The sequence below is a fragment of the Elgaria multicarinata genome, chromosome 5 (genome assembly GCF_023053635.1).
Source record: "Elgaria multicarinata webbii isolate HBS135686 ecotype San Diego chromosome 5, rElgMul1.1.pri, whole genome shotgun sequence".
Classification (NCBI taxonomy): Eukaryota; Metazoa; Chordata; class Lepidosauria; order Squamata; family Anguidae; genus Elgaria; species Elgaria multicarinata.
In genome coordinates, this window is record NC_086175.1 from 133,887,347 (window position 1) to 133,908,074 (window position 20,728).

The window sequence follows — 20,728 nt, forward strand, 5'->3', positions numbered from 1 at the left end:
TGACGCTGTTTCAAAAGGGCCCCCATGATTTAGGCTTTTTATTTTATCTTAAATGATCTAATCTTAATTCTAACTGGAATGTTGATACTGTGTTTGAGATTGCACGCACTGCAATAGGATTTATTGGCTTTTATTTCACGGTAAGCTGCACTGAGCACAGTCCGTTGGGCAATTTTGACAGCGTATTCAAAAATAAGATAAAATAAATCGTAACAAACCCTTGCTAACAGCCTCTCATTTTGTACGGAAGGTGTCATAATATTCCATGTGAAATACAACACCACTGATAGTTATTCTTGAGCGTGTGTGCTAAATATGCAATAGCGGCTACTGAGTAAACCATTCTGGGCATTTACAGCTCAGAAAAAATGTCAGTTTCTTAGGAACGAAAAGGCAATAATAATCTACTTTCTGCGTTTAAACGTTTCTACCCTGCCTTCCCAACAGCTGGCTCAAGGAAGCTGATGACACATCCCCAAAATGGTGTGTTAACACAACACGCTCCTAGGAGATGCAGAGTTGGGATTAGGAGACAGCCCGGTTCAAAAACCAGCTCAGCAAGAAAGGAGATTATTGGGGCTTTGGGCAAGTTCCTAGTCCTCAGCGTAACTGTGTGAAGATTCCCAGAGAGACTGGGAAGGCTTTTCCCGGCCAAAGGGAAAGGAAAGGAACCTCTCATGCAAGCACTGAGTCATTACTGACTCTTGGAGGGTCGCCATCTTTCGCTGACGTTTTCTTGGCAGGCCTTATAGCGGGGTGGTTTGCCGTTGCCTTCCCTGGCCGTTATTACCTTTCCCCCAGCTAACTGGGTACTCATTTTTTGACGTTTTCTTGGCAGGCCCTAGAGCAGGGTGGTTTGCCGTTGCCTTCCCCGGCCGTTATTACCTTTCCCACAGCTAACTGGGTACTCATTTTTTGACGTTTTCTTGGCAGGCCTTATAGCGGGGTGGTTTGCCGTTGCCTTCCCCGGCCGTTATTATCTTTCCCCCAGCTAACTGGGTACTCATTTTACCGACCTCGGGAGGATGGAAGGCTGAGTCGACCCGAGCCGGCTGTCTGAAACCAGCTTCCGCTGGGATCGAACTCAGACCATGGGGAGCGTTTCGGCTGCAGAAACTGCTGCTTTACTGCTCTGCACCACAACTCACTTCCAAAGCTGGAGGAGATGGTGGATTGGCTGGCCTGGCTCTGGAGGGTGCCAGAAGGACTCGGCGATGACTCGTCGTCAGTATCATCACTGTCGAAGGGGACGAGTTCCCGACTGGCGCTGTCCATCGGCTCCGAGAGCTCCAGGGAAGACCCGGAAATGGAGATGTGCAAACACTGCTGAGGGACGGACTCTTCCAGGGCCGTGTGGACCGGTTCTGAGGCCAGGCTGGCCAGACGCTCGGGACGTTCCCTGGGCGCCGAGTGATGGGGAGAGAGAAAGAAAAGCACGTTAAGTGCAAAGCCAGCGGTACAACACGAACGCCAGAAGGCAAGGACTGTGTGTGTGTGTGTGTGTGTGTGTTGGAAATACACCGCTTTCAGGACCCAGGACGTTTAGGACTGAGCCGAATCACGTATGGATGGAGGAAGGAAGCCTTCTTCCTGCTCTGCTAGCTTTCTGACATCTTAGACGTGGGACAGCAACGGGCAGCAAGGAACAGCAGCAGCAGCACAGAGAGGACCAGAACCCCCAGAACGCCCCGACAGGAACAGCGCTGCCTTACACGGAATCAAATCAAGGTTCCATTTAGGCTGATTCTTCCAGTGGTCCCGGGGATCGCGAGATCCTCCCACTCAGTCCACACATGGCGCACGACGTCCCAGGAGGAAGGAGGATGCTGTGCCCGCCATTTTTTTTTTAAAAAAGAGAGGACCTGGAGCGCACCTGCGTTCCAGCGCAAAAGTAAGCGTTTTTTTGTTTTCTGTTTAAAGCCCCAACCCCGCTCCACTTCCCACCCCCGACGGGCACGAGCGCTTGAAGAGCTCCGTGCCCTGTGCCTGGTTCCCGGCTCCTCACATTTACTCGTGAGGAGCCGGGACGAAACCGGGATGGCTGCCCACACCTCCCGTTGTCTCGGGACGATCCCGAGACCGTGGGAAAAGTCGGGATTAAAGCCATCCTGGTTATCCCGGGGAAATGGCGGGATCACCTCTCCCTGCCCCCGGGATCCCCTGTGCATCATGTGGACGCACAGGGATGATCCCGGGACGACCCCTGGGATAAACCCTCGTCTAGACACGCCCATTGTCGGTTGATTCCACTGGTTGACCAGAGGAGACAAGTGTGATGAAACAGGGAGGAAAACCGTCCTCTGTCCACTTTCTCCACTTCATGCAACTAAAAACGTTCAAACCAGCCAACCCGGACGCCTTCCGAAACGTTCGTTTGGATTCTTTATTTCATCAGATTCTTCACCCCCTGCCCTTTCGGCACATGAAGCACACTCAAAGCAGCGAGCGGAACACGTAAGCGGAAAACACCGCCGCACGTATAACTCACGGAACGTGGCCCACGGTTCTTTTCCCAACAGGCCCAGGGTGCCGGCTTGCTTCTTACCTGTACGTCCTCTTCAAGCCCGGCACGGAGGCGATGCAGAGGATCCTGGCGGAGCAGACGGCAATGCAGGCCTCGACGATGGGCTCCTTCCTGATGCTGAGAAGGCAGACCTGCCCGACATAGCCGTCGCTGTTGCACACCCAGACCTCGTAGGCGTTCTCTGGGTTGCTGTGGCTGGGTGAGGCACAGGAGAACTGGCGGGGAGGCAGAGGGCAAAAACGTCAACGTTTCAGCTTCACGCTGGAAGCCCTTTGCCAGCATGAGGTGAGAACGTATATCAGGGGTCCTTCTCCGTGGGCCCCTGCCAAAGGATCTCGATCCTCCCAGAGTGCAGGACACGGAATAACGGGCTCAAGTTAAAGGAAGCCAGATTCCAGCTGGACATCAGGAAAAACTTCCTGACTGTTAGAGCAGTGCGACAATGGAACCAGTTACCTAGGGAGGTGGTGGGCTCTCCCACACTAGAGGCCTTCAAGAGGCAGCTGGACAAGCATCTGTCAGGGATGCTTTAGGGTGGATTCCTGCATTGAGCAGGGGGTTGGACTCAATGGCCTTGTAGGCCCCTTCCAACTCTGCTATTCTATGATGAACCTGGACTCCCCCTGGCCCGGCTCCTTCTCTCTGCTGACCCTCGCTATTTGCAGGGAGGAGGGAAGAAGCCGGGAGGGGTGCCCACACTGCCCACGGCCCTCGGTATCGTCCCGGGATCACGGGAAACACTGGGATGACAGAGGTCTTGGTTATCCCGGGAAAAGGGAGGGATTGTCCCTGCCTGCTCCCGGGATCCCCTGTGCATCATTTGGACGCGCAGAATGATCCCGGGAAAAACCGAAGGTGTAGAAAGGGCCTACGCGGATTTCATTTGCGAAGCTTGAACCTACCTGCATCCCGCTCCTCGTTTTCATGATGGGAAGCGCCTTCAGAAACTCAGGATCCAGGCAGTTTTTGTTGGAAGCTGGGAAAGGAAACAAACAAACAAACAACCCTGTATATAGGCTGACATTTGGTTCTTCCCTGCCTCTGCAGCCATTGGTTAAGCTGCTGTGACATCATGGAATGTTTACAAAACGTTAATTGTCCGTGCAGTTTCCGTGGTGGAAAGAAAAGATCAGTTTGACTGGGATTAAAACCTTGCATCTGTTATAGAGGGAACAAGCTGGAAAACAAACCGCAGCTATGCAGCCTCCTGACAAAGATGCAGGGAGAGGCCCCGAATAGAACAAGGAAAGAGTACAGCCAATTAAACCTCCCTCTTTGGGGCCATCTCCTGAAGATCAGATGAGGGCTTAACTCTGTAAATTCAGGCCCCAGGCGATGGGGTGGCCACTTAATCAAATGCTTCTCCCTCAAAAAAAACCCCCAAAACCGAAACCCCCCATAATTCCTGCACATAGAAAACTAGCTTGTCAGGGATAAGGGGTGAAAACTAGCCTCTGCCTTGACATGCTAGTTTTCTACGTGCAGGGATTTTAGGTGTGGGGTGGAAGGAGCATTCAACCACGTGAACGTTCATTTGCCTGGGAAGCGTTCCATCGTACGAGCCGAGCTTGCAGAACAAAATGAGCTACCTAATTTCTTCTTCGTGTCCTCGAAGGCTTGCTCGAAGCTGTGGCGCGCATCCGGATTGGGAAACTCAAAGATGTAAGACTCGGTGCTGTCGGCTTTGGTGGCCGTCAGCTCCATTTTGTTGGGCGGAAAGGACATGGTGAAGGACAGCGACTGCTTCTCGGCCAGCTCGCGGTGGATGGCGGCCATGAGGTCCTTGATGACGTCATCCAGGTTCTGAGGATATGTGAGAAGAGACGCCAGCGTTAGGAGGGGGAGCACCCCAGGTTTCAGGGGTAACGGAGGGTTTGCTGAAGAGACAGGAACCTTCAATCTCCACGTTTCTCAAACGGAGAGATGGGAATAAGGTCAGGCTGTGGCTCACAGGAGACGCCTGCTCTATCTTGTTATCTGAACAAGCTGGAGCGTGTTCAGAGGAGGGCAACCAGGATGATCCGGGGTCTGGAAACAAAGCCCTATGAAGAGAGGCTGAAAGAACTGGGCCTGTTTGTGAACCGCCCAGAGAGCTTCGGCTATTGGGCGGTATAAAAATGTAATAAATAAATAAATAAATAAATAAATGTTTAGCCTGGAGAAGAGAAGATTGAGGGGAGACATGAGAGCACTCTTCAAAGACTTAAAAGGTTGTCACGCAGAGGAAGGCGACAATGGAATCAGTTACCTCGGGAGGTTGTGGCCTCTCCCACCCTAGAGGCCTTCAAGAGGCAGCTGGACAAGCATCTGTCAGGGATGCTTTAGGGTGGATTCCTGCCTTGAGCAGGGGGTTGGACTCGATGGCCTTGTAGGCCCCTTCCAGCTCTGCTATTCTATGATTCTATGATTCTTTTCCTCAATAGGCTGCCCAGGCAGGATTTGACCCTATCAGGACTGCATGAGAGGGGAATTATGCCATACATGGCTTCTACTGTCACTGCAGGACTATGGTCTAGTAACCTGAAGGAAACAATGAGGCCCAAGAAGTAAGGGGGCAGGTGGAGCGGTGTTTTAGTTTTACATATTCATTTGAACCCACCAATTCTTGAGATACAAGTTTCTAGTCCATGTTCTTATAGCAGTAAGCCCAGGGCGTGTTATCTCAAGGACCACCTTTGCCCACCTGAACCTGCCTGAGCCTTAAAGGTAGGCCCTGTGGCCCTGCTCTCGGGCTGAGCTTTAAGAGGGACGTCGCCAAAACTCAAAATTAATTGCCTTGTAGGACGGTTCTAGTAGGTTTGGAACTCCTGAATGTATGAAGAGCTGAGATTTCGAACTAATGAACCTCTAATTTTGGGGTAATACTTCTATCATTTCTGTGCCTGTGTGGCCAAACTTTGTCATTTTTGCACACGTTCGGATGTTTGTTGCTGTAACCCTTTACTTCCTGAGGGAAATTAAAAAGTCCTGTTTGCAATGCACACAGGGCTGGAATGATTTTATTTCACCTCTTTGCCAAAGAGACTAAGGGCCTTGCTAGACCTACTGCTGAATCCGGCAGTAAGGAGGGGCCAGGCCGCGCTAGAAGTAGCGCAGCCTGTTGGCCCCGTCTACACCTGAGGCGTGACAGGGCCGAGGGAAGCCCCATCGCGTCCGCCATTCCCCCCACCCTTAAAGCGGCCCGCCGCCGCCAATGTCCCAAGTCGCTCTGTGCCGCCGCCGCCGCCGATGACGCCAATGTCCCCAGTCGGCATTTCCTGCTGTCTGTCCCCCGGCCTGTGATGCCTGCAGGCCAGGGGACATGACGATGGCAGGAAACGCCGGCTGGGGATATCGGCGTCATCGGCGGCGGCGGCACAGAGCGGCTTGGGACATTGGCGGCGGCGGCAAACAGCAGGTGGGGACATGGGGGGGGAGAGGGGAGATCAGAGGCCAGGGGAGGTGGGGGGAATCGGGGGACGGGGGGGAGCACTGTGGCCCGTCTGCCGCTTTTTCTGGCTACTCGCACGTAAGTGCAGTAGCCAGTAAAAGCGGTGGAACGGTCCACACACCCACGGTTCCAGCCTCAGCCCAACCTAAGGCCAGGACCATGGGAAAAACCAGGCTAAAAGGGGTTTCATTAGGGTGACCCTATGAAAAGGAGGACAGGGCTCCTATACCTTTAACAGTTGCATAGAAAAGGGAATTTCAGCAGGTGTCATTTGTATATATGGGGAACCTGGTGAAATTTTCTCTTCATCACAGCAGTTAAAGCTGCAGGAGCTATACTAGAGTGACCAGATTTAAAAGAGGGCAGCTTTAACTGTTGTGATGAAGAGGGGATTTCACCAGGTTCTCCAGATATAGAAATGACACCTGCTGAAATTCCCTTTTCAATACAACTGTGAAAGGTACAGGAGCCCTGTCCTCCTTTTCATATGGTCACCCTAGGTTTCATTTACCCCGCGCCCAGGGAGGTTTCACCCCTGCCTGACCCCGGGATCCCCTGTGCGTCATTTGGACGCACAGGGGCGAGCCCGGGGCGAGCACCGGGCTAAACCTCCATCTAGCAAGACCCTAAATCTGGTTTAAACCTTCTTCTGTTGACGTAGCAGCTGCTGCTACTGCTGCCCACCTCCCTGTTGCTTGACTGTAGTAAACAAAGCAAATGTAAAAAAAAAAAGTCAGAAAAGGGTACACCATGATGCATGACATCATGGCGCATGAATTTGAAAAAAACAATCCCCTATTATGCACAGCATGTTCCCAACATGCATGTTGGTCCCACGCATGTGCAAAAATTCAGAAAGATATTTGAATTCTCAAAAGAACACAGCACTTTCTTCTGAATTTATAATGCTGGATTTATAACCTGACAAGATTATTGGAGGCCTTAGCTAGGGTGACCCTATGAAAAGGAGGACAGGGCTCCTGTATCTTTAACAGTTGCATAGAAAAGGGAATTTCAGCAGGTGTCATTTGTATATATGGAGAACCTGGTGAAATTCCCTCTTCAACACCGCAGTTAAAGCTGCAGGAGCTATACTAGAGTGACCAGATTTAAAAGAGAGCAGGGCACCTGCAGCTTTAACTGTCGTGATGAAGAGGAAATTTCACCAGGTTCCTCATATATACCATTGACACCTGCTGAAAGTTCCTTTTCTATGCAACTGTTAAAGATACAGGAGCCCTGTCCTCCTTTTCATAGGGTCACCCTACCTTAGCTAGATGGGGCGAAATCTCCGGGATCATCCCTGTGCATCCAGGGGATCCCGGGATCAGGGAGGGATGATCCCTCCCTTGACCCGGGATAGAATCATAGAATCACAGAATAGCAGAATTGGAAGGGGCCTACAAGGCCATCAAGTCCAACCCCCTGCTCAATGCAGGAATCCACTCTAATGGATAGAGCCCAACACTTTAGGCCCACTTTTTCTGCAGTCTTGGGCTGAGACCAAGGAACGTGTGTACGGGCGTTGCGGTTTATTCCGGTTCCATAAAAATATTGTGAGATCGTAACCCCTCCATCCCGCTACGTCTAGCTAACACCACAATCTCAGACGGGGTAATTTCACCCATCACTATAGTCTTTAGTGGCTATTTGACTGTAGAGTACCGGGAACTGGGCCTCTTTGGGGGTGGTACCATAGTTGTGGAGTTGCAGAAACCTCTCCTCCTGCTTTTAGATGGGTGCTGATTTTTTTTAAAAAAACCACAAGGCATTTTACAGGTAAATTTATTGTGGCGTCAGTTAGATAGCTGGTGTTCTGCTTGTTTTAAAGCAGCCTGTATTTTCCATTTACATCTGTACATTCCTGGCCCTTTCATGGGGATCATTCTCACCTGATGGGGAAAGCTCAGGGTCTCAGAAAGTTTGCTGACTTGACCGAGGGTGCTGAGGTCTTCATCCAAGCGGCAGATGGCCTTCTGGATGCTCTCACGGTTGGTGGACTGAGAGGCCCCTGTAGCCAGACAGAAATCATGCAGTACAAGGGACTGTATCAGTTGACAGTCTGATATTGTATTTTATATTATGGTTTTATACTGTTGTTTTATACTTTGAATGGTTTTAGTTTTTGTGAACCGCCCAGAGAGCTCCGGCTATTGGGCGGTATAGAAATGAAATGAAATAAATAAATAAATAAATATAAGCCCAGAGAACTTTGGCTATTGGTTGGTATAGAAATGCAATAAATAAATAGACCCTTTTCTACATGAGGCTTTTAACCCGCATCTTTACCAAGGCTTCTGGATTCTTTACAAGATTAACATCGGCTCCTCTACACGTGTCCCGTCCCCACCTGGGGTTTTTTCTTTCTTTGCCTTTCTATATGTTTCATTACACAATCACTAGATGGCGCTGCGGTATAGCAGAGTTGCACAAATTCATGAGAATTTCATCCCACCATTTCTAAGTAATACCACACTTTCTTTGATCCAAAAAAAAAGCCGGAGAAATGGTTCCAAAAAGCGGGAGAGGATCTGGAAGGACCTGCCAATTATCATGAGTGAGCGATCATGAGCACACAATAAAAGCCTCATGTAAAAAGGCTCACAGATCTGGGCTAGCAACATTTTTGCAATCTTGACTGCGTTTTGACTTGCTTTAAAAAGCTGGTATCTTTTATTACAATCCGGGATTTGTGTACGTTAAACATGCAACACCTACGATGAGAACAGCTAGAACGATCCAAAAAAACCCGGCACACATTAGTATATCCATCATATCGGTTATGTACACGACACCTTTCTAGGTCCAGGTTTAGTTCCTGAGCTACCAGCTGCCAAGCTTGATTTAGGTGAAACAGTTTAAACTGTCTTTGAGGTGGGATAGAAACTGATTCAAAATGCTGTGGCCATTTCCCTCCTGACTCCGAGCCCCATGACGCAACGACAGCAGCAGCAGCAACAAACCTTTCACGATGTCCACATCTTCCAGGGGCAATTTCCAGAGCAGTTTGTACTTGCTGGCTGTGTCTATCACGCTGGCCGCTGTGTAACTGGGGAAAAAATTATATACCATAAAGACAGGGACAATGAACATTATTATTTACATCGGACATATACATTGGATATTAAATTGCAATACCGGACGGGGCCACTAGGTGTCAGTGTTGGCACATTTTACAGGGGACTCGTGAATTACCTTCACCTTACTTTTTATTTTATTTACCTGTCTCTTCTTGTCATATTAAATTGCAAGCAAGCCAGACCCACATTTCATTTTTTGTAGAGCGCCTAGATTTCTGGGCAGCTTTATAAATAATATATAATTGCCCGCCAGCTCTACTTTTTTGGTAGGACCGGCCCTTTGTTCTGGCGCATTTTGGGCTGGTGCTCACCTACACCTATGCCAGGTAGGTAAGAAGCTGTCTGGATGGCTAAGAGTATATAGCTCTCTAGGGGATCAGACGGAGCCATTTCTCACCTGGTCATTTTTAAGATGCTAGGTATCGTGTTTCCCAAGACCTCCCGCCTTCCTGGGAGACAATAGCGAGGCCTGCTAAGTAGTCCATAAAGTTTTAGTCAAGCAATAAACATCTCTTCCCACCTGAAGAGAGTCTAATCTCTTGGAACTCTCCCCTAGGCAAAACTATGCAAACAAAGCAAGACAATTGTCCTTTCCCAGAACCAGGGAGACTGGTTCTGATGCAGCTTCTGACGGGATGCGAGCTGGGCGGACTTTCTCTCACCTTCCTTTAGCTCCGCCCATTTTAGTGAGTGGCGTACTCTAGGATCGGCTAACCCCTTCTTGCCCTCCCCCTCGGAAGAATGCTGGCTTCTCCCTGACTGGGTGTTGTTTACCCTTGAGGAGATAAGCTCTGGAAAGGTTCATTTCCAGCTGGTGAAGAGCCCATGAGAGCTGCCTCCCCGACTGCCACAGGCTGGCCGGTTTCTGGTGCCGACTCCTCTACTTCAGAGTCTGATTCTGATTGATCGCCTGAAATATCTTCTTCCAACCCAAGAGGAGCAGCGTTACATATGACACTAAGGACTAAAGCTGTAACCTTATTCAAAGCATGTGCTCCAAAGCACTGAGTCACAGGCTCAGGTGTGAGGGATTTGTGCGCACAAAAGACATTTGAGGAAGTGGGTACTCCGAGGCAACGTACAATCCTACCTACCGGCTGAGCTCACAAGTCCATAGTTTTGCACAATTCCGCTCTGTGGGAGGGAGGTGGCACCTGTGCTCTTTGAGCCACCTCTGTCTACAAGTGCATGAGTGTGCAAAGGGTGGGTGTAAAAAACATAGAATCATAGAAAAGGAGAGTTGGAAGAGGCCTACAAGGCCATCGAGTCCAACCCCCTGCTCAGTGCAGGAATCCACCCTAAAGCATCCCTGACAGATGGTTGTCCAGCTGCCTCTTGAAGGCCTCTAGTGTGGGAGAGCCTACCACCTCTCTAGGTAACTGATTCCGTTGTCATACTGCTCTAACAGTCAGGAAGTTTTTCCTGATGTCCAGCTGGAATCTGGCTTCCTGTAACTTGAGCCCGTTATTCCGTGTCCTGCACTCTGGGAGGATCGAGAAGAGATCCTGGCCCTCCTCTGTGTGACAACCTTTTAAGGATTTGAAGAGTGCTATCATGTCTCCCCTCCATCTTCTCTTCTCCAGGCTAAACATGCCCAGTTGTTTCAGTCTCTCTTCATAGGGCTTGGTTTCCAGACCCCTGATCATCCTGGTTGCCCTCCTCTGAACACGCTCCAGCTTGTCTGCGTCCTTCTCGAATTGTGGAGCCCAGAACTGGACGCAATACTCTAGATGAGGCCTAACCAGGCTGAACCAACTATAACCTAGCGACCAAGCACGAGGTTAACTACACCCCTGCCCGCCACATCTCATCGCCCCCGAGCTGATGTCGAGGACAGCGTGTCAGAGGTATGGGTGGACTTGATTGGAGATCTTTGGACATGGCACTTTCTCTCTGTAAGCTGGTTCAGAAATGCACCAGCAGCAAGCAGTCAGCAGGAGGCACTATGGTCCGGCAAGGAGTCCCGTAGAGAAGAGCACGCCTTCTTAACTTTCCAAGGAAACAGCAGGAATAAGCTGTGGGCCTCCGCCTCCCTTGTCAACGGGCCATTGCTTTGGCAGGCACAATCTAACTCAATATTTAACCTATCCATTGGCACTGGATGTTGTGGTGGGCACTTCCACAGACATTTCATACATCAGCTGTCCCCAACCAGGGGCCTTCCAGATGTGCTGGACCACAACTCCCAGAAGCCCCCAGGCAGCGATGCTACCTGGGGGGGGGGTTTTCTAGGAGTTATAGTCTAACACATCTGGAGGGCCCCAGGTTGGGGAAAGCCGCCAGGCTTCTGGCTATTAGCCACGCTGGTTAGGAATAGAACCTCTGTGTGCCAAGGCAACACGCCTCTTTGGCCATAGCTAGACCTGAGGTTTATCCCTGGATTGTCCAGAGGTCAAACCTGTCATCTAGGTCAGCCTTCCTCAACCTGGGGCGCTCCAGATGTGTTGGACCACAACTCCCAGAATGCCCCAGCCAGCTGGGGCATTCTGGGAGATGCAGTCCAACACATCTGGAGTGCCCCAGGTTGAGGAAGGCTGATCTAGGTGATACACAGGGGATCCAGTGCTCAGGCAGGGGCGAACCCTGGATGATCCCAGGATAAACCTTAGGTCTAGCTGTGGCCTTTTTAAACAGATGCTGAGGATAAAACAGAATGGTTGCAGCCATCATGTCCGGCTTGTGACATGGGACTTCCGTCCGGCTACTACTGAACAGAGGAAGTTGAAATGCTGGCCTGATCTACCAAAGCTGGCATAGACGGAGTTTTAATTGACCCCAGATCTATCTTTAGGTCTGGCTGAGGGTTCAAAGTTGTTTTTAAATGGATATTGTCTTTGCATGTTGTTTGTTATTATGGTTTCAAATTTTGGATATACATTTTTATTGTATTAATCTTTTGTAAACTGCCCAGAGAGCTTTGGCTATGGGGTGGTAGAGAATTGTAATAAATAAATAAATAAATAAATAATGTTCATCCACCGAACCTCGTGGTGAACAGAAACTGTAACTCTATCCAGTCACTGTTAGTGCTCCAAATACTCTGGCTTCTGGTAGCTAAAGGTGACCCTATGGAAAGGAGGACAAGGCTCTTGTATCTTCAACAGTGGCGTAGACAACGGAATTCCAGCAGGTGTCATTTGTGTGCATGCAGCACCTGGTGAAATTCCCTCTTCATCACTACAGTTAAAGCTGCAGGAGCCCTGCCCTCTTTTGTGTCTGGTCTCTCAGGGCAGGGCTCCTGCAGCTTTAAATGTTGTGATGGAGAGGGAATTTCACCAGGTGCTACATGTATACGAATGACACCTGTTGACATTCCTTTTTCAATGCAACTGTTAAAGATACAGGAGCCCTGTCCTTTTTTCCATATGGTCACCCTGAGCTATACAAGTTTTGTATTCATGAAGTCCATGTAAGGGGCAGGGGCAGGAGTAGCTATTGGTGTGTGGTGTGTTTGTGAAGTCCTCCCATCTTAGCTTCTACCATTGGCCCCAACTCTTAGCGTGCTTTGGGATTATTCACTTACAGACTCATGGAACTTCTCCGCAGAGACCCGGACTTGCGTTTCAGAGTGGTGCAAACCAGCAGGTCGGTGAAGAGGAACAGGGAGCGGTCCTTCTTTCCACCCATGGCCTTCTGCAACGAGATACAGAAATGGTCAGGTGATTTCCATCCAGATGCCAACACTTGTTGGGGCAAGAATGTGCAAGCTTTTGGACCAAGCAGATCTCTATCAACTCTCAGAATGGCACCTAATATCTACTAGTAGAGAAGGAAGTTCTTTGCAAGTTCAAATGGTTTTTGTAGATTCAGGGACTAAAAATGGCATAATCAGAAGCCATTCTCTGCTGAACAAGTAGGCTCCTGCCTATGAAAATTCACGCTACAATGAATGAATGATTTAAAGTGCTACAAAAATCCTTGTTTTTCCTGCAATTGACTTCTGGAACAGAGGCTACAGAACCCCCTGATCTGGGTCATCTTGACCAGATACAAAAGAGGGCAGGGCTCCTGCAGCTTTAACTGCTGTGATGAAGAGGGAATTCCACCAGGTGTCCCATGCATACAAATGACACCTGCTGAATCTCCCCTTTCAATATAACTGTTAAAGGTACAGGAGCCTTGTCCTCCTTTCCATATTGTCACCCTACTCTTAGCTGCTTCGCCCCTGCCCACCCAGACCCCTGCCCCAGACAAAAGCTCACATCTTCTTCGCCCCCTATGTCCTCAGTGAAGGTTTCCATAAAGCCAAATCATTCATCACAGAAATGGTACTGTTTGTCAACATTCCATATCTGACCATTCCCCTATGATATGCTGCTAACGTAGCAGGTCAGGGCCTCACTAAAACGCACCCCCGCACCCCCAGCAATTTTGATTAGGAAAAAAGAATTGGGAGCAGGGGGGGGAATTAAATAACCATGTCCCCTCTCTGTTTTGATCCAACTGACAACCTGCCATGGCCATCCAATCATAAGATTTCTTGCGTAACGTATAACCTGATTATCAGTCTGTGCATGTGCAGACACCACAGTCCATTATCCTGTGGTATAATTACGGCAATAAACCTTTCTAACAACCATAGGGAATATAAAAATAAAGTAATCACACTTAATTTGGCTAAAATCCAGGTAATTAGTACAGAGGGGGGATTACTAAAATACTGCATATTCTGAAATGGCGATTCTGTGAATCATTTTCAAACAATTAATGGGGCTTTTACTACCCGCTGTCACAACACAGAGTTAAAGGTTACTGCATTGGCAACTGAAGGCAGGCCGTCCTCCATTTTGCACGTTCCGAAATTGGGCGTTTAATAATCTGTCTTCACTCAGCAATTATTGGATATTTTGCAAACCGAATTCCCGGTCATTTAGGTAAAAGTTTAGGGAGGAGGCAGGTAACTCTGGCTGTTCGCGGCCAAGCTGAAATCCAGCGTGAGCTGGAAGAGGGCTTTTGTGTGAAAGCGGGCCTATTTATTTGGATCTCCCCCCCCCCCGCCCCGGCTCCCAGGTTGCCATGGAAACGCTTGGCTGAGGGAATTTTGATTTGTTATTCTGAAACCAGGAGCCGGCGGAAATGTTCTAGGGCAGCCTTCCTCAACCTGGGGCGCTCCAGATGTGTTGGACTACAACTCCCAGAATGCCCCAGCCAGCTGGCTGGGGCATTCTGGGAGATGCAGTCCAACACATCTGGAGCGCCCCAGGTTGAGGAAGGCTGTTCTAGGGGCACGTGGTAGAGTCCACCGATGGCAGTGGTGGGCGAGGGAAAGAGAGAGAGAGATTGCTTGTCTCAAAGCATCCTTAAACTAGGGTGACCCTATGGAAAGGAGGACTGGGCATAGAAAAGGGAATTTCAGCAAGTCTCATTTGTATATATGGGGAACCTGGTGAAATCTCCTCTTCATCACACCAGTGAAAGCTGCAGGTGCCCTGCCCTCTTTTAAATCTGGACACTCTAGTATAGCTCCTGCAGCTTTAACTATGGTGATGAAGAGGGAATTTCACCAGGTTCCCCATATATACAAATGACGCCTGCTGAAATTCCCTTTTCTATGCCACTGTTAAAGATACAGGAGCCCTGTCCTCCTTTTCATATGGTCACCCTACTTAAAACATCTGAGGGAGAGGAACAGAGAGGTCCAACCGGCAAACACAAGTAGCCGTGCCAAGCCCGGTGCTGTGTGAATGCACCCCCCAAAAAAACCCTCCCCCCAAAATGCAGAATGCAGCATTAGATGCAGAATTTGGCCTCCTGTCAAACTCAGCTCTTCGGATGTGGGGGTGCGGTTTAAATAGGAAGTTTCTAGTTCTCCCTACTGCAATGATGGGTTGAAAACTCAAATGGGCAAAACACGTGGCTGAATAAAACTTCTTGTGGTTGGGAAGCAGGGTTTCAGCGTCCCAATTAAAACGACCGAGTCTTGGAATGAAAGGCTCCAGGTCCGGGCCCGATTCAAAGTGCTGGTATTAACATTTAAAGCCCTAAACGGCTTGGGGCCAGGCTATCTGAAGGAACGCCTCCTCCCATATGTACCTGCCCGGACCCTAAGGTCACCCTCAGGGGTCCTTCTCCGTGAGCCCCTGCCGAAGGAAGTGAGGCAGGTGGCTACCAGGAGCAGGGCCTTCTCTGCTGTGGCACCCCGGCTGTGGAATGAACTCCCTAAGGAGGTTTGCCTGGCACACTATGTTCTTTCAGATGCCAGATGAGGACCTTTTTATTCTCTCAGCATTTTAACAGTCTATAAATTTAATTTTAACCACCCAGAGAGCTTCAGCTATTAGACGGTATAAAAATGCAATCAATCAATCAATCAATCAATTAATCAATCAATAAATTACCACTTCCACCACCATCTCCTGGCGTAAGAACCTCCTCAGTGGGGCTTGAAGCTGGAGAGACAAGAAACCAGATTGATTAGGGAGGCCAACAAATCCTCAGCTGTGATTGCAGCCCTAATCTCAAAATCGCTACAGTGCAGCTGAACTAAACGGGTTCATACATCCTAACTGTGTGATTCAGAGGTCCTCGCCGTTCACGTAGCAAAACATGTCCATGGCAGTTATTCTAGTGAATAGTTTTTATGAAGGGAGGCGTATCCACTGAATTCGGCCACAATTATTTTTCCATTTATCTTCCAGCCAACCAATCCCTTAGGCATAAGGAAGGTAATTGCCTGGTTGCACCAGAACAGCTTCCCCTGACCTGGTGCCCTCCAGACGTGTTGGACTGTGGTGGCTGGGGATGCTGGGAATTGTAGTCTGACACATCTGGAAGGCACCAGGTTGGGGAAGGCTGCAGTAGAGGAAGAGAAGAGACTGAAAGAACTGGGCCTGTTTAGCCTGGAGAAGAGAAGATTGAGGAGAGACATGAGAACACTCTTCAAATACTTGAAAGGTTGTCACACAGAGGAGGGCCAGGATCTCTTCTCGATCCTCCCAGAGTGCAGGGCACGGAATAACAGGCTCAAGTTACAGGAAGCCAGATTCCAGCTGGACATCAGGAAAAACTTCCTGACTGTTAGAACAGTACGACAATGGAACCAGTGACCTAGGGAGGTGGTGGGCTCTCCCACCCTAGAGACATTCAAGAGGCAGCTGGACAGTCAGGGATGCTCCTGCACTGGATGGCCTTATAGGCCCCTTCCAACTCTGCTATTCTATGATTCTATGAAGAGAGAACAAGGCCCCTTCCTTGCTCGAACTGCCTCCTTTTTGTGACAATTCCAGCTTGCCATGATGTAAAAGTATGGAAGAATTGGTCTTCCTCCTTCATTCTGCATCGTGTCCTTTAGATGCAAGGCGTTATTATGAAAACGTAAACTGTCCTGAGTGCTTTGAGAGAAAGGGGGGATATATAGAAACAAACAACCAATTTAACATGAGCTGCTGGCTTCCATCTCTTGGTCCCACTATACTTCCAGTGTTGTGCATCTTTTTTGCCCTCTAGAAGGTCCATGCACCCTGAAGCTCAGGTTGGGTGCAAACAAGGCCACGTTCTAGCCTTCGTCTTCCTTTGCACATTGTTTGATCTCCAGCTGAAAACAGCCCAAATTCGGTTGTTTGTCACAGTGATGGACAGTAAGCTGGTCAGAAATTAAAAAGGACATAGGATACATATATTACATATACATGTGTACACATACACAAATACATGCTCGCATGTGTACACACACACACACACACACGTAGACTGGGCATCACCTACATCTTCCATTCCCTCTATATGTGATTCAATCTCTTGCACAATCCGGGCATTTCTCTCCACTTCTTCAGCGCTTTTCATGCCTTTGTTGATCCTCTCTGCAACTTGCTTGATATTCCTCTGGGCTTCTAGCAAGAACGGGCGATCAGGGTGGTCCTCTGGCGTATGCTTCAGAAGGTCCTGGTGGAAGAAAAAAACACAAAACAGCAATTGCTAGAGCATAAGGGGTTTTGTGCCAGAAACCACAGGTGAGATGTGGAGGATCCATTTGAAGCTTCGTATATAAGAATCCGGCGGTGTAAGGCTTATTATTTGAGATCTACCAGACTGATTTTGCTGGTTTTTATTTTAAATTGAAGCTTGAGCAGGGCAGATGAGCAGAAAATTTTGAAAGTCTGAAAATGTTCAAAGCGTGAGCTTTAATAGCAATTCAGTTCCTCTGCAGCGGACAGGCAGGGCAGCAGAGGGATGACGGACAGCCCCGCTCGGCAAATCAATGTGGTGAGAAAGCGGGCCATGGGCGGAGCTGCGTAGTTAGGTTATTGTTGCCACGGAGGCGGCCAATTGGGGGGGGCACAAGGGAGGGGCCACGCCCGTGCCCCAAGTACATTTACGGAATTTATGGCTGGGATTTATACGAGTTGCAGTCATAGAATCATAGAATAGCAGAGTTGGAAGGGGCCTACAAGGCCATCCAGTCCAACCCCCTGCTCAACGCAGGAATCCACCCTAAAGCATCCCTGGGGTGGATTCCTGCATTGAGCAAAGTCCAATTATTATTATTATTTATTGCATTTATATCCCACCTTTTTTCCTCCAAGGAACCCAAGGCGGCATACATAATCCTCCTCCTCCTCTCCATTTTATCCTCACAACAACAACCCTGTGAGGTGGGTTGGGCTGAGAGTCTGTGACTGACCCAAAGTCACCCAGTGGGTTTCCATGGCCAAGCGGGGACTAGAACTCGGACCCCCAGATTCCCAGTCTAACACCTTAGACACTACACCCCACCGGCTCTCCACACTGGCAGCCCAACACATCTGGCAGGCACCAGGTTAGGGAAGGTTATTATATTCCGTCTGCTAGTGGCTCTCCAAGGCCCCGGTCCTCAGGCCTTCGACCTGTGACGGTGGAGATTCATTCCAGGATTTTCTGCCTGCCAAGCGCATGTGCCGACGCAGAGCTACAGCTCTGGGGTATTTCGGCGGCTCAACCCATCTTCTGCGCGCCGCTAACAGCCTGCCTCCCGCCAGCCGCGGAAGGGCCCACACACCGCTCCTTGTGCTCAGTGGTGCCAGGGAAAATGGGTAACCCCAACCTCTCTGCAAGCAAAAGGGAGGCCGCACCAGGCAGACAGAGCCGCCTGCGTCTTTTCCATTACCACCTCTCGGGCTATTCATCACGGGGAAAGCAAATAAAACTGGCTGGTTAATTGGCCAGTGGGACAGCAGAGCTCCTGGAAAATTGGTGGTAATTTAGTGCCAACAGGGCGGCAAACGCGGACATCCATCAGGGAAGGCTGCCCAGGATTCAGGACGGGTGGGGTGGGTGGGCTGCTTCTCCTGACAGGGTTATTTGTGGATGTCGGCAGCAGAGCCGGAGAGGGAGGCCTGTGGGACGTCACACAAGCTCATGAGAGCCTGTCTTTCCCCCACGCCCCCCGGCTTGAATATTAGGAAGCCCCCTAACGTCTGCTACTGTACATGGGGCTCCTGCCAGAAGAAGCTCTGCGTTTCATCAGTCCATTTTGTAGCATTTTCTCTCTCTCTCTCTCTCACTCACTTCCTCTCGCTGTTTTAGTCTCACCATTCTGGGAATTCTCTCTTGCTAAACAAACATGTCTGGCCGGAAACGTCCTCCTTCTCCTCCTCCTCCTCCCAAACTGATTCTCTCACCCTGAGAGAATTTGGGTTTTGGAACATAGCAGGAAGCTGCCTGAGTCAAACCCTTGGTCCATCTAGGCCGGTATTGCTGACACTGACTGGCAGCAGTGACTCTCTTGGGTTTCAGTATTGGAGAAAAGATTGAGGGGAGACATGATAGCACTCTTCAAATACTTGAAAGGTTGTCACATGGAGGAGGGCCAGCATCTCTTCTCGATCCTCCCAGAGTGCAGGACACGGAATAATGGGCTCAAGTTTCAGGAAGCCAGATTTTGAGTAAACATCAGGAAAAACTTCCTGACTGTTAGAGCGGTACGACAATGGAATCAGTTACCTAGGGAGGTTGTGGGCTCTCCCACATTAGAGGCCTTCAAGAGGCAGCTGGACAACCATCTGTCAGGGATGCTTTCGGGTGGATTCCTGCATTGAGCAGGGGGTTGGACTCGATGGCCTTATAAAGGGTGACCCTATCAAAAGGAAGACAGGGCTCCTGTATCTTTAACGGTTGCATAGAAAAGGGAATTTCAGCAGGTGTCATTTGTATATACGAAAACCTGGTGAAATGTCCTCTTCATCACAACAGTGCCCTGCAGGTGCCCTGCCCTCTTTTGTATCTGATCTCTCTAGTATAGCTCTTGCAGCTTTAACTGTTGTGATGAAGAGGAAATTTCACCAGGTTTTCCATAAATCCCCCTTTCTCTGCAACTGTTAAAGATACAGGTGTCCTGTCCTCCTTTCCATATGGTCACCCTACCTTATAGGCCCCTTCCAACTCTACGATTCTGTGATTCTATTGGTGGGGTTCATCAAAACAAACAGCGAAATAAATAAGATCTACTTGACTCAACTCACTGGGAAGGTCCTCGTATGTCTTGTTCTGGTTGTCCACAGGACAGGAGAATAGAATCAACACACTCACAGGCTGCCATGAGCTCATCCGAGTCGCCAACCATTAGGAAGAGGAACAAGGCTAAGTCAAAGGAGAGCGTCTGGGGGGGACGTTCCTCCTTTTAATCAGCAAGCAGCCTGCTACAACAGAGGCACAATTTGGTTAGGGCAACCACAAGGCCCCCGCTAACAAGGGCAAGGCATTGTGGGGCACGCAAGAGAGCATGGTGGCGAGGAGGCAAGCAGCAATCGCAGGCCAAAGGGCTGCATCGCACGTCCACACGCACTGTTTGAATACGTGGATGTGTCCTCACAGGCCAAACACCACGGGCAGATTGTGCATGTTGCCCGACGTTGCGGGAAACGCGATGTTCCCAGGGGAGTCAGTTCATGCTCACGGCAGCTTCGGTGTGCGGGCACATGCATGCTTCCAAGTAAAAAGAAAAAAGATTGAAGCGATTGATCGTTTTTGTTTCTTTTTCTGCGTTTCCCCCAAGATAGAACTCAAGGCTGCGTTCAGAGGATTCCCAGTTGGACATGGACCGTCTGATTGCGCGCACGGTGCCTGCTTCATGAGCAGCCCTAGGACTGCCACCTGCTCGTAGACCACCTGTATCATCTGTAGTTTGGCCTTAAGATTAAACTTGAGCACTTCTGCGTGCCAGGGATGTGCTCTATTACTGGAATACAGCTTTTGCCCTAAAGGAGGGGAGCACAATCTTTTTGGCCCTGAGTGGTGCGCTGGGTTGTGCATGCACACACGCGCACACATACACACTCGCTTCTGGAGTCACTAAGGGAGGAGGAAGAGGCGTAAACCTCCTCCAACTCAAAGCCTCCCCCCACCCCATAAGAATATAAGAAGTGCTGTGCTGGATCAGACCAAGGGTCCATCTAGTCCAGCACTCTGTTCACACAGTGGCCAACCAGCCATCGGCTAGGGACCAACAAGCAGGACATGGTGCAACAGCACCCTCCCACCCATGTTCCCCAGCAACTGGGGCACACTGGCTTATTGCCTCGAATACTGGAGATAGCACCCAACCATCAGGGCTAGTAGCCATGGATAGCCTTCGCCTCCAGGAATTTATCCAACCCCCTTTTAAAGCCATCCAGATTGGTGACCATCACCACATCCTGTGGTAGTGAGTTCCATAACTTAACTATTTTTATTTATTTATTTATTACATTTCTATACTGCCCAATAGCCGGAGCTATTGCA

General features: G+C 49.6%; 1 protein-coding gene across 1 annotated transcript in view; it reads right to left on the minus strand.

Annotated features, from left to right (window-relative positions):
• Positions 1–20,728, minus strand: part of ARHGEF17 (Rho guanine nucleotide exchange factor 17) — a 228,830-nt gene that overhangs the window by 18,630 nt on the left and 189,472 nt on the right. The window contains exons 6-14 of the mRNA XM_063127755.1: positions 16,739–16,915; positions 15,373–15,423; positions 12,558–12,667; positions 8,918–9,003; positions 7,847–7,965; positions 4,114–4,327; positions 3,427–3,500; positions 2,546–2,739; positions 1,149–1,399 (exon numbers count right to left, since the gene is read on the minus strand). Coding sequence (XP_062983825.1) covers positions 1,149–1,399; positions 2,546–2,739; positions 3,427–3,500; positions 4,114–4,327; positions 7,847–7,965; positions 8,918–9,003; positions 12,558–12,667; positions 15,373–15,423; positions 16,739–16,915 — 1,276 coding nt within the window. The remainder of the gene's footprint in view (positions 1–1,148; positions 1,400–2,545; positions 2,740–3,426; positions 3,501–4,113; positions 4,328–7,846; positions 7,966–8,917; positions 9,004–12,557; positions 12,668–15,372; positions 15,424–16,738; positions 16,916–20,728) is intronic.